This window comes from Alosa alosa, chromosome 19 (assembly GCF_017589495.1).
Source record: "Alosa alosa isolate M-15738 ecotype Scorff River chromosome 19, AALO_Geno_1.1, whole genome shotgun sequence".
Classification (NCBI taxonomy): Eukaryota; Metazoa; Chordata; class Actinopteri; order Clupeiformes; family Clupeidae; genus Alosa; species Alosa alosa.
In genome coordinates, this window is record NC_063207.1 from 21,277,805 (window position 1) to 21,292,232 (window position 14,428).

The window sequence follows — 14,428 nt, forward strand, 5'->3', positions numbered from 1 at the left end:
CATATTGTGTGATGTGGTCTAGCCCCACATTCAGGCTGTCGTCACACATGCCCACTTTCCAACCATGCCATTTTACTAGCCTCTTGTCACCGTGTTCAACAGAGTACTGTCTGTTAGTTAAAAAAGATGATGTCTTGTGTCCCGAAATTCAACTCTGAATAAACAAATAAATTAGCAACTTCCACAATGATGACAATCTGAATACAGACAAAACACACAGCTATCTGTTTATTTACATCTAGCCTTCAGTTCCATCTCCTGTGGCAACATACATGCCCGCTTGTTTTTGATCTGAGAAGACAAATCTGTATGGCACTTGCACTCAGACGATGAAGCACGTCAGGCCGTCGACCACACGTCAATCCCTGTAAAGGCGTCTATTGGAGGATTAAGTAGCGTGTGTTAGTGTTGTTTTCTTTACTAAATTCCCTCCTACTCCTGTCTGTCATCCACGTTAGGGTCTCTTGAAATCTCTTTTGAAAATGTGCCGCTCTACCGGCTGTGTTTTGGCACACAGTGTCAACAGGAGTCCCTGTGCAGCTAGGGCACCTCTGGAAAAACCAGTCGCTCTCCATGCATGCTGTCATATCTGTTTAGGTCTGATGCGTTGTTGCTGTAATGCTATAGTCCTTACAGAATGGTAGAAGAAAAAAGAAAAAAGTTGGCATGGGTCCTGGAATGACCCAGAGTTCTTTATGTTGCATGCTTATGTCAACTGCATCTCAAAAGAGTTGTTTTCTAATGCTTGCAATCCTCGCATGCCACTCGCATGGATCGTTTGTCTGTGTTGGCCCACGACTTTTCCATTTTTCTTATGGTGATAATGAAATATACAATTCAGTGAAGACAGAGCCATGCTTAATTCAACCAGAATATAAATGTAAATTGACTTCGATGTGGCAAGTTTTGATCAATTAGGTTTCTGGATAGCTGTGTTCATTTTTGTCTATGCTGAGCTTAATGCTGCATTCTCATGCCCTGGCCAAACACTGGGAAACACTAACGTCTGACTTTACTCTGTGTCTTAAATGATTTGCATCACTTTCAGTTGCCTTTACACCACAAGTATGAAATGACAACAATTTGGTATCCTCACCCTAAACGGGTACTGTTATATGGGAGGACCACACAGGAGGTGTGAGTGAGAGAGAGCAAGAGCAAGATTTTGAAACTGAAATAATTGAAAGTAGGTCAGGAGGATTCAAGGCAGGCCAGGTGAATTTCAGACCCATCCAGTATCATTTACTGGTTAAACCTACAGTATGCAGGTTTATGAGAGAAAACAGAAGGATTCATGAGTGAAACAAACTAAAGTAAACACTTATAAAAGTGGTGCAGGGAATGGGGTTATTTTAATGTCAAACAGGTTTTAAACTCATAAATAAATGTTTTCGTAGCCAAGAATAGATATCACTTGCACACCTTATGATCACAGATATGCTTTTACACGTGATTAATGACCTGTGACAATGTGACAAGTACATAGACTGCACAATAAATCATATAATTCTCCATATTTTGTAACACAATATTTTAATTTTGTTTCATAGTGACAGTGCTGACTGTACATTTTAGAAAAGTTGGGGAAAAAAATAGTCCACCAAACCACAGACTTCCTGCAGTGTATTGAAGTTGCCATGGGTTAACTGTTGAATTAGAAATAATTGAAACTAAGCCAAGATTACATGAACCCTTCCTATTACATTTTATGTTATTGTTTCACAACTTACTCATATGACTGACATATGCTTAGTGCATTGGAAACTTTCTTATCTGGCAACTTGGTTTGAGTAGGAAGTGCAGTGTCTGGCTCGTAGACAACAGTCCAACAACTGCCTGACAGCCGAACAGTTACTTGACTTTAACAGATAATAGTTTCATTGCATGCTGCTGCTAATTCATCCCATATCGTTGAGCAGAAAGGGATTTTTTTTTGGACTGTCTTTGATCAGAATAATACTCTTAAAACCTGCCCCGCATTTATGGAGACAGGGATTCTTCATGGGCTTACATATGCATTTTATTAGTCAAACAAGAGTGCATCTGTTACTTGTCTTTTATACAAATTATTTCAAGCCGGGCCTCATGTTCTTGCCAAGTCATGCAGTCCAGAGCTGGCTAACAGAACTCATCCTCAGATTGGGGGCAGCACCGTTAATGGTGTCATGAACCAATCCTGTGTGGCCTTGAATGACACTAGTTTTCACCAAAACAGAGCTGCTATGGATAGCATGGCTGGAAGCATTTCTGAATTTTGGCATTCTTTGGTGGGACCGCTGCCATCATCGTCTGAGGAACTTGGCCGAACTGGCTTGTCGTGTGTGCTCCATGCAGTCCTCTAAAAAGGAAGTCTATGGACCCTTTCAACAATAATAACAAAAACAATGCTTGAACGTTCTATTTGGGCCCCAATCTACTTCCTCTGCATTAAAGGTGCGATTTGTAGGATTGTTACCGAACGTTCTGTTGGCCAAAATCAAAACACTGGTGAACGTTCTCAAGACTACCAGACGCGAAGCCTCTTCTGGGTTGCCAGATGTAGCCTAATGAAGACATAGCTAACGTTAGTTGACCTGCAGCTGCTTTAACGTTTCTCCAACCATGACCCAGCTACACATTACGGAAACAGTGAAAACAAAAAATACCTCTCTAACCAACGTAACATATGTAGCTGAAGTTAGCGATGCAGATGAAGTTTAGCATAGGCTACCTGTTGTGGAGAAATATGGCCAGCTCTAAGGCCAGACTTGATATTCTTCGTTTGACGAAGACGTCACCATTTCAGGAAGCTCCTCCGATGTCCACTTAATTTGTTTCTTGTTTTAATTTTGGAAATTTGCCTGCCTCTTGTAGGCGTTCATGACTACAACTGACAGCTGTTGACAGTTGGCCTTTGCTAATTTGGCAACCCAAATAGGAGGACGCGCTAGCCCATTATTAATACGCTATTCTAGAATTAATCGTTCAAAACATAAACGAAAATTCCAAGAGATTCCGCCCGTAACTGATTTTTTTTTCATGGGTTTTTACGGGTTTCACGGGTTAGAGTAATGTTGTCAAATAAGCGATTACTTCAATTCATCGTGTTTCCTCACTCTCTGACAACATATGGTGATCATTTTTGGAATGGTTACAGTTTATTTTCCATTATTTCCTACATACTGAACCTTTAAGATAACATATGGAATGTTAAAAAGGAAGTCTTGTGGGGCCAACTATGATGCTGATAATGGAACTCTCTTGAAAGGGTCCATAGGAAGAAGGAAGATGTGGTGGAGAATGCACATATGTGGACACCAACGTATGCATTGCATTACACACATACACACATACGCACAAACATGCACAGACTCAGAACACACAAACAGACATTCATACATTCTCATATACATACAAATATGATGTAGGTCTAACTAAAGAGAAACACACACACGCACGCATTATTAATCACTGCACATAAATTACAAAACAATGAGGCAGCATGTCCTTTTGGACTGACTTCCTAGTCTTCCGTGTGATACAAAGCCACAGCTTACAGAATGCAGTAGCAGCAACACACCTCCCCAGGCCCGACCCTAAACCTGGAAGCCTTCAACACGCACCCAGTGCACCCGTCTGGACTTTATGTAACCACCCCTTTTGATGCCAATCACACACGCCCAGGTATGCAAGAAATGTAACAAGTTTCTTTTCCTGCATGCAAGAGAGAGAAAGACGTTGTTGGCATTCTCATAGTGATCCGACACACAGACATAAACAACTAGGCCTGTAAGAATCGAGAGTGGGGCTAGGTAGTGTTTACGGCACCCTCCACATGCTAAATGGAGAGTGGTGCTAGGTAGTATTTACGGCACGCTCCACATGCTGAATTGTGCAAACTAGTAAAAAGTCAGCTGTAGGTGTGTGCTGTGTGTGATTCATGAGCTGTTCAGCTCTATCATGAGCACATGGTTATCAGTGAGGGGGAATAACCCCTGATTTCTCCATGTGCAAGAGGAATAACAGATCTCTTTCTGAATGACACTAACAACGGGCTTACCCCTATTTCCCCAGGATTGGAGATCACTAGAGGATTTGTCTGCCATTTAGGTAATCCTGTCACACTTAAGTGTGGTTTGTTCTGGTTTGACTAAAATTGTCTTGGCTTTAGGGTAAAATTTCTGCCTTACCAAATGTTGTAGTATGTGAGTAAAATTTGATCATATCTATCTTTTGATCATATCTGTATATTCTCATACTTTTCATGATGCCGTTGTACATTCTTACCCTCTTTGTGTATAACGGTGCCAGAGGCAGGAGGGGTTTGTAAGGTTTCTTGTTGTATCACAGTTACACATTGTCCTAATATAGTTCACGCTCCTGGGCAACCATGAACTGTAAAAGAACATGAGAGCCTCTTTTCCCCCTCAAAGGTCTGGGATAGCACTTGAAGGCATAATTAGCTTGTCAGAGACTTGGAATACAATATCAAGATAGAGTTTTTGCATCAGACATTTGAATGCTGTGAGGCTGCCCTGGTTTCATTTTCAATAAATAATTGTTAAATATCAGTGTTTCACACGTCATTCAGAACAAAATATATGTTATTTGGGTCGTAAGGTGATAGTGACGCGAGGTTGAGTTCTTCTGTTGTTCTACAGTGGTTAGCTTTTTTTAGTTAGATGGGTTTGGATTGAGATATCCATTGTTGAAAAATGTTTGACTTCCTCCTAACTTTCTTGTGGCTCTTGCTGCTGGGGGAGCGGTCATGGCTGAGACCACATCATTTGCTGCTCTAGTGAAGACAATAACCTCTATTGGGGAGGGATTTAGAAGGTTGCTGAATGTCACTCCGCTTTAAAGGCATTTGTTGAACTGAATTAGTCCAATGGGTAGAGACGTTTTTTTCTAATTCCTAGCACAGAGACATAGAATAGAAGTAAAGCTTTACCTCTTTGCCATAGATTATAGTCTTTGATCCAATTTATCAGGCAATTTTTGAAGATGTATAGGAGCAGCTATGTTAACTTTGACATATAACTGACCTACTTCCTTCCACTTGATTGCAAGTGCTACACTTTATAACATGTCATGACTATAACATGTTAAGACATTAAAGACCTGGTAGCTTAGTCCTGAGGAAAGGAGCATGCTTTGTGAAGCCTTGGATTAAGTGTGTCTATGTCTTTTTTTCTGTCATAATCTGTGCAACAGTTTAAGATATCCAGTGACACAATTATGACATTTATATTTATATTTCTTTATTTTACTGATGTTTATATCTAAAGTGACTTTAAAAGTATGTATCATTGCATACATTATCATATATTAAATATTATATCGTTTTTCATGGATGGTTTCCCCATAAGGTTTGCAAACACATTGATCCACATTGGATGCACGTTGATATAAATGTGGGCACATACTGTACATGTTGGCCCACTCCACTCCCCTAAATGTGGCATCATATCTGGCATCCTTGTTTCTGTTGCACCTTAGCCATACCACATGTATGGTTAAAGTCTGTAAGGATAACAGCAAGGTATTCAGTGGCAAAATGTTAACCATTGCTGCTTTGAACATTGCCCAGATCATGTGCTAGCTCGAGCCCACTCCAGTAATCAGCTTATGGAGTTCTTTGAATGCTTCATGTCACTTTGGGAAGAACTTATTTTTCCAATGCCTTGCTAACCAGATTGAGAAACGCAGAAAGGCATGGACATCAAGTTGGAAAATCATTTCATGGGGAAGGTAGAGTTTTTTTTGTGGTGGTTTACTTTTGTCCTTTTTGATGTTTAACTTTTCCTCTTTCTTCTTTCTCATTATTTACCTTTCTTTCCCTCAGAAGAGAAACAAAACCTGCACATGTTTAAAAAACCCAGATTTCTACTATTTCTCTCTGTCAGCTTTGGTTTATATCACTCTCTCCTCCCACTCTTGAAGGTATATCTTGCATACGTATACACCCCAGATTTATGGATGAGGAGGATTTAGAGTTTTGACCTCTCCTGCACAACAGTGAGGAGAGGCTTTGATTTGGAGTGCGTTGCTGAGACAGTGGTGAAGGCAGACTGGGGTGTTACCCTCGCTTTGACTCTAGCAGTAGTTTCATTGGAGTTACTGCCGGCAAGACCTGCTTTGGTGGAGTTGGGCAGCTGGACCGCTCGTGTTAGAAGGCACAGGGATTGGCGAGGGAGGCGGAGAGGCCAGAGAGGTGATCTGGGTGTCCACATAGTCCCCTGGTCAGGGTTTTGATTATGTTTGAATGACATTTTAATACAAGTAGGAGTATGTCACAAGTGGAGAGGGTGCCAAGGTTATATTTAAGTGTACTGTGTCCATTCAGCATAACAATTTCACACTCTCACAATTTCACTTTTCTCTCTCTCTCTCTCTCTCTCTTTATATCTTGTGTGCTGCCTTTTAGCTGCCTCAGTTTAGTGATCCTAGAAAGGGGGGCCAAATGATTGTTGGAGATGACAACAAAATAGATCCATTTCCCCCCATTGACTTCGATGGATGCTGTGCATGAAGTGAACTCCACACATCACATCCTGATATACCTCCCCGACCCTCGTCAGTCATCGAGCTGTTGTAGCCCCCATCGCTATAGCCTGAAAAGAACCGAAGATGCCAGTTTATTTCTCCAGAAACATCTCCTGCCTTACTGTATAACATTGTGTGTTGTGGAGTTGGCCTGGGTCCAAATCGATAGTCAGACCTGCCCAACCACAGCTTTGGCATGGGCCTGCAGTGGGAGTTCCCCACTTGGGAGGCTGCACTAGTAAATCCTTTCCAGGTCATGGTGTAGCATAGCTTTAGCCTGAGACTTTTAGCCACAACAACTCCACATACTGCTGTTATACCGCTGAGAAGGCCACAACTACGCTGATTGCTACGTGCATGTGTTTTTTGGAATTGGGGGCAAGAGCAAATGAGGGGAGAGAGACACAAGACTAAACAGCACTGATAATGATTAACTACACTGCCATTTGTCAGAGACTTTGGGACAACATTTGAGCGGATTGGAGACCCTGGTTACTCACATTTTGGGAAACGTGGCATATACATTGTTGGGGCGTTCATTCTGCGATGTAGAATAAGAAAACAGTTAAAAACAGAAAAAAGTAGACAACCTCTACTAAACAACAGAACCATCTATCTTCCAAACAATCTATTCATCCATATATCAACACTAAGTGGTCACAGTCAAGAATCTTCTTCTGGGATTTCTCATTGGTGGAATGATTTACCTAATGCTTTGTTCTAGCGATACTTTTGGGGTCTTTTAAAAATGCATCGTTTTCCCTTGTATCTAATAAATGACTTCTTACAGAGCCATATGTTTGTATAGGTTTACGGTTAGTTTATTACTATTATGTGTTATATTTTATATATCTGTCTGTCTGCAAGGTTGTCCCTAGCTGACTGCTTGTGCTATATATGCCTCTATTAGAATGATCTTCTGAAGGGATCTTTTGCCTGTTTGGCTCCCTCTCTCTTTCCTATCCCCAGAATCTTCCTTTCTCTCACACATCTCCCATCCCTCCTTCTCTTCTTCACACGCAAACACGCACGCAAAAGCTTTTGATCTGACACCTTTGCCTGATCCAGACTCTAATGTATTGTAACTGGGAGCTTTTTTCTATTCCCCCCCTTTTCTTTTTTCTGAACAGTCTTGCAGGGGATAATTGCATGTTTGTTTTGAGGCTTTACTTTTGTGGCTGACTCCTGATTGAGGAATTGCTATAAACTTTTGTGAGGGAGGGAGGGAGTGTTATTGTGGCATGCCTGGACGCATAACACGGGAACGGCTCTTGGGGAGCTGGGGGCTAGGGGCTCCACGCCCGTTCATAATGGGCCTTTCTGTGTCGCGCTCCTCGTGAGGAAACCCGAGAACGTGCAACACTGGGCAGGCAGCACGCTTTCCTTTGGCACGGGTCGGAGCCGGGCTATGCTTTGCGGCTTTCCAGAACACTTACTTCTCTCTAAGACCTACAGAGTCCACACTGATTGCAGATCAGCGTCAGTGGACATAGGGACAGCGCCAAGCCCCTATTTCATCCTCGATTTATCCCCAGTGAGCAGTTGGAGGATGGTTTTTAGTCAAAATCAGGCTGCAAGGAAAGCATCCTGAGTTGCCTTCTGCATGATGCAGTTCAGGGAGCAGGCCTGTTTTCAATCAGATACACTACGCCTGATCTTTAAATCTGACATGTCTGATCAGCAAGGTGTCAACTCCACATCAAAACCACATTATCATGCACTGAGTTTGAAAAAATAAATCAGTTAAGATCCCTATCTTGTGCTTCAATACATCTATGGTAATCACTTTGTGGAAACTTCAGCGGAGAGATAATCAGTAACTCTTCACCAACAGTGAATAGCTTTATCTCCATTCCTGGGCTATAAAAAGGTTATGATTGAGATGGATAAGCCCATCAGAACACAAGTCATGCAACGCATGGTGGCTTTCTCACCATTTAGGAAAAAAAGAGCAGAGACTCAAACTGTGCACAGCTTTCATACCCCATAGTTCAGTGCCCTCGAAAGCTATAGCCAAAATACACACGTTATTTATGTGTGCTACAGGCTCACCAAACTGTGTCATAATTTCCCACACTGCCCCTGAAAGCCACCCAGAGTAGGCCATATGGGCTTTTTTGTTTATCCAGATGGAATAAAGTGGCTGTTTTGTAGGCTCTCTATTTATTTAAATACAATTATCTTATGCACTCATACTTCAGCATCCATCCAATATAACAAATTGTATATATATATATATATATATATATATATATATATATAGTGTCTTTGTATTTACAATATGTACATATTGCACTCTAGCAGGGATTTCATATATTTAATGTGCAGAAACAATAGACAATAGCTTGAATATATAAATATATATATTATATAACATTCATATTCAGGACAACTCTGATTTTTCTCTCAATATAAACTGTAATCAGCTACTCCTAACTCAGCTCTGTTTAAAATATCTCGCATAGTCCAAAAGAAGGCAAGAGAAAATCGTGCAATTCATAATTCAATCATAGGATTTACTTCTGGCTTGGAGGAATGTGACTGAAGTTGTTGGGAATATGGATCGAGAAGCCTTCTTTAGCAAAGGAATAGCCGTTAGCACTGAGCATACACGATACACAGAGAGAGCGCTATAGGAAGGCAAGTCGCTGGAGCATATACTGGTCGTAGTACCGTCCATGTAGCTTGTCTTTTTTGGCAGCAGGACATAACATTTTGCTCTTCTCGTCTTTTTTCATCTGTTAAACATCTTCATTTGCACCATTTTTCATTAACAGAGAGATCACTGGTGAGATCACGACTTGTCAGCAGACAACATTGACAATGCACCGTATTGAGAAAGTCTATGGACATTAATCCACTTTGTTGCAAAAAACAGAACAAAAAAACTTCTTCACAAAGACAAATACGATTCTGTCGAGTTCGTCTGATTTCCCTGTTTTTGTCCAAGGCACTTTTTTTTTCTTGTTTTTCTTTTCTTTGCTCTTGTCTGTTGAAATCTGAAGAGGCAGAAAACAAGTTGACATTTAGTGAACCTTGCACTTGGCTGTCTGGGAAATTCCTCCTCTCTCCAAGTACCATGAAAACATATGAACTCTTAATAATTCCTTGCAGATACAGAGTGATGTTAGTGGTGTAGGCTATGATATACATGCATAAATACACACAGGCTCATGGCGTACATTTAATCGTCATTCACTGAGTGAGTGATAAGCTTAAAAAAACATACTGTGCTTTTTCACACAGATTGCTCCACCTTAATGTCTCTTAACATACTCTTCACATTTTATGATTGCATTAAATCAACATTTAATGCCCAGCAGAAAGTATATGATAAGCTGCCGAGTAGTTTGTTTCTAAATTTCAGGAGGAAAATGACTGGGCTTCAGCATGATGAATTATACCCAGAGACAAGCGTATGACTATAATTAGTTTTTTTACAAGAGCGGGAATCAACATGGTCTACTTTAGACCTCATGATTATGCTATTTCAGCGCCACTCCAAAAGCACAATGGTATGGCTGCACAGTCACAAAGCACAGCTAATTGTACAATCCAATGACAGCATGAGATGAGACAGGGGAACGGAGAGGTGTAATGTTTCAGTAAGTGCCAGCCTGCTGTCACTAAACACCACATCATTCACTCCAACTCCAGCTTGTCCATGCTCACCATGCCATGTATAGATTTTTCATGGACACTTTCTTTTTCTATCAATACACACAATCTGATTACCTCATGACATATTTTTCCTGTAACATGGAGTATATTTATCATACATAATTTAGTTTTTTTTTTTCCCTTGAAGGTTGAACTTTCCACACTTATTCTTTTGACTGGCACTGACTAGCCCCGTGAACCCGAACTGGCATAGTATGCATACCTTAAAGGCTGAATTTAGCACGTTGGCACACAAGCCAAAACACTGATTTGATATGAATGATTGCTTGCACTGGCTACTCTGCTAAAGTTATGTTGTTGTGTCCAGGGGACTGTCATCAGACATTAGAAAATATACATTTAGCAATGTGCATTGATTTATTTTCTCAATGACCCACATAATTTCCTGAATTTCCCCTTGGGGATCAATAAAGTATCTATCTATCTATCTATTATCTATCTATCTATCTATCTATCTATCTATCTATCAAATGGGCCTGTTGAATGTTCTTATATGCTTACCATATGTGTGTTTAGTTCTGTGTTTGTTTGTGTGTGTGTGTCTGTGTGTGTGTCTGTAAATGCATGTGTGTATGTAAGTAAGTATGTGTGTACGCTCTATTCATGTGTGTATGTAAGTAAGTATGTGTGTACGCTCTATACATGTGTGTATGTAAGTAAGTATGTGTGTACGCTCTATTCATGTGTGTATGTAAGTAAGTAAGTACAGTATGTGTGTACACTCTATGCATGTGTGTATGTAAGTATGTGTGTACGCTCTATGCATGTGTGTATGTAAGTAAGTAAGTATGTGTGTATGCTCTATGCATGTGTGTATGTAAGTAAGTATGTGTGTACGCTCTATGAATGTGTGTGTGTAAGTAAGTATGTGTGTATGCTCTATGCATGTGTGTATGTAAGTAAGTATGTGTGTACGCTCTATGAATGTGTGTGTGTAAATAGGTATGTGTGTACGTCTATGCATGTGTGTATGTAAGTAAGTATGTGTGTACGCTCTATGCATGTGTGTATGTAAGTAAGTATGTGTGTACGCTCTATGCATGTGTGTATGTAAGTAAGTAAGTATGTGTGTACGCTCTGTATGCATGGGAACTGAGGATAGAACTGAAAGGTTTACCCACCTGTTGCTATCTATCCGTCTGTGCATTTCTGACTCCCTGCTAACCTGGTCAGTAGTCGTGCACATCTTTTATAATCTAGAAATAAAACAGATGCACTTTTACTCCCTGAAAAATAAGCATTAAGGATGTCAAAGAAAAATCTAAAAAGGGACATTTCCATTCTACTGTTTATGCTGGCAATAAAGTAATGACACCATAAATACCTTAGCCTCAGACATGTATAAATAACAATACTGGGTTCAAACGGTGTCACAAAAGAGGCAGGTATAAGAGCTATATATATATTACTACATCTTAACATCTTAAAATACATACTTTTGAACACTCATTAATAATATTATTAACAATATTCTAATTAAAAAACAGAAGTTTGTTTAGCAAATAGTAAAGAGGTTGTGAAGTAAGTCACTCACAGGCAGGTATTGTGCAGTCTCTGGTATTATGATATAATCTATAAAAGAGTTTGCTACACTTTGGACTGAAGTATAGCGGCCCTGGAAAATACAGATATATGTCAACAGTGAAATCAATTTGCCCAAGATCCAACACACAACTTGCCAAACCAATGCATTTGAACAATACATTTTAAAATAAGCATGTGCTATCGGGCTTACCTGTTAAGTGTTTCAAAAGTTTATCCTTCTGTCTAAGATCTCTTGGAAAAATTTCTGCCAGGGGATGGGTAAAGAAAGGAAAGGAGAAAAGGGATAGATGCAGGGAGAAGGATGGAGAGCAAAAGAGAGAAATGCATGATCAAATCGAGTGGATATGTATTTCCTGATTACAATGATTTTGGCAGCAGATCATAGGCAACACATGACCACCTAATTAATTACATGATGTTCACTCAGGTTGTAAGCTTCATCAGTTAGGTTACTTCCAGTTTAAAATTGGACGATGGATGTAATGTAGCCTACTGATGCAGTCTTCTCCACTTTCACCTAAATACACTTGATACAAAAACCAAAAAACAATCTGTGGATAGTTCCGTTGAACCTGATGGAAAATGAACAAACTTACCTAAAATTTGCTCGTTGTGTTGTGATTTGTTCACTTCATTCACTTCCTTTGTCTCGATAGAATATTCTTGTTTTCTGGACGCATGCTGCACGCTGCTCTCGCTGTCCTCCGTGTGATGCTCCCGTGCAACTCGTACTTTGTCCATGATGAGCTCCAAGAGGCTCCGGCCGTCCCGGACGCCCGTGGGAACGGCGCTCTGCTTGCAGTATCCGGCGGTGAATATCAACAGTAGGAGTCCAATCAAGACAGGTGTGCGCAGGGCGCTCATCGCTACCGAGGAGTGAACAAGGCGAGACCCTCCGTCCCGCGTCTTCTTTTAAAGCCCTGATAACACAACATTGATTTAGGGCAAGGGGTTTTTCTTGGAATCGATCCAACTTTTCATTCTTCCAAGTCGTGATTTAGCTATTGAATTAAAACATAACTTAAGACATGCCAGAATCGATAAACAAATTGACAGAGAGCTCACCCTTTAGTGTCATGTATTTTTAACAGGGCTAAGGGTTATTTCTGTATAGGCTACACGACATGGCCGATGTGTTACTTACTTGATAAGAATGTAAGTGTCATGGGGTTAAATGTGAGTAGGAGTGAACACCGATTGCAACTAGGCTACCCAAAATGTCTTAAATAAAAACTCAACCAGCGTTAGACATAGTACACGATCACAAAGTTGCGCATTTCCCCTTCTCTGTAGGTCAGAAAACTGGATAGAAACTACAAGCATGTCTCAGGCACATACTGCGCCGCACCTCGGTGGCATTCAACATCTTGTCCGAAATGTACAATGTACAAATAGGAGAAATTACCTGTGTTTTTCCCGTTGCGAATCTATGTCACGTTTGTTTAGCGGGACTCCCTGTGTGTTCGAGGATTATAAAAGTTAATGCCGTTCAAACTAAACAGATTCTGTCAGCGTAGCCGTGTTCCCCAGGTAGGTTACTTCCAGGCGCTAGTGCACCATGTCAGACGGAGGAGCAGGTTCTTATATGTGTATAATGATGAAACTTCAGTCATCTGTTGATTGTGCCGACTTCAGAGTGGGAGGAAAATAATGCAAGTCCGTCAGGAACTTTTTCTCCGCTGCGTCTCTTGATGGAGTTTGTCGCATCCGGCATGGGTTCCCTGACTTTTTATTCTCTGTTGCAGACGTAAGGAGTTGTCCCATGTGGATTACCCCGGCATGTCCTTAATTAGAAACGCGTTAAGAGCGCTCCTTAAAAAATGCATTTTATTCGCGCGACCACCGATTCATGTCGCTCTTTTTGTAGAATACCCTCTATTTCGATAATCCGGTCGGAATGGAAGGCTTGCTTTTACCAGGAAATTTGTTTCCTTAGACTGGAATCTGAAGCTTCTGTCTAATTAGCATTACCAGAGCATGTGGGTTAAATGGTCGTTTATCGTTTTAAATTTTCCTGTAGAGGATGCTGTAATCGATTCGTGTCTCACTTATATTTCAGTGCAATTACAGGAAGTCCACACAGAAAATATAATTAGAATAAATTATGGTAAGTATCAGCATTGCCTTATGGTGAACGGGAAAAGTAAACCTGTTTCTGAGCAAGAGTAGCTCTGTTGCAGTCTGTTCAAATCGAACTGGAGTGAACGCCTGGGCCTCCTCTTCCAATATTGGTTTCGTTTGCCTAACCTCCTATACCACTCCCTTTAGTAAAGTAAAAAACAAAGCATGTTGCACTAAGCTAATTCTTCAATTTCACTCCCTCCTTCGGCGCGTCCATTTAATGCTGTCATTCAAGTGGGAGCTGAGATCCGTGTGCTGCGTGTAAGACAGTTTCCAAAGAATGTGGTTGGCTAATCGGGATGATATAGTCTTAGCCTAGAACTATAACTGAACTTGAAAGAGTTGAACAGCCTAATATAGGTTCAGGGAGGTTCTTTGAAAATATTTCATTTGCCAGGCGAGCTCAACAGTGCCACTCAGCGAATTATCACCGGAATCATTGGACTACATTTCCAAATGAATTGTGCCAAGACATTTGTCATCAGTAAATATGGTCACATTATGTCTAATGCATTGCAGTGATCTAGTAGTCACTATTAACATCGTGGGACACTTA

At 40.7% G+C, this 14,428-nt stretch overlaps 1 protein-coding gene across 1 annotated transcript; it reads right to left on the reverse strand.

The window, feature by feature from the left end:
* Positions 1-8,828: 8,828 nt before the first annotated feature.
* Positions 8,829-14,114, reverse strand: alkal2b (ALK and LTK ligand 2b). Its single transcript, XM_048228410.1, has 6 exons — positions 13,157-14,114; positions 12,348-12,671; positions 11,942-11,995; positions 11,741-11,821; positions 11,328-11,402; positions 8,829-9,524 (listed from the first exon to the last, which is right to left on the reverse strand). The coding sequence occupies exons 2-5, from the start codon at positions 12,613-12,615 to the stop codon at positions 11,338-11,340; spliced, it is 468 nt and encodes a 155-aa protein (XP_048084367.1). The 5' UTR covers positions 12,616-12,671; positions 13,157-14,114; the 3' UTR covers positions 8,829-9,524; positions 11,328-11,337.
* Positions 14,115-14,428: the final 314 nt, after the last annotated feature.

Bases quoted from the DNA above. Each gene is read 5' to 3' on its own strand.
- alkal2b (XM_048228410.1), bottom strand. From the start codon at position 12,615: ATGAGCGCCCTGCGCACACCTGTCTTGATTGGACTCCTACTGTTGATA. The intron at 11,822-11,941 runs GTAAGCCCGATA...TGTATTTTCCAG, and splicing joins ACTTTTGAAACACTTAACAG to GGCCGCTATACTTCAGTCCA. The intron at 11,403-11,740 runs GTGAGTGACTTA...TTTTATTTCTAG, and splicing joins AGACTGCACAATACCTGCCT to ATTATAAAAGATGTGCACGA.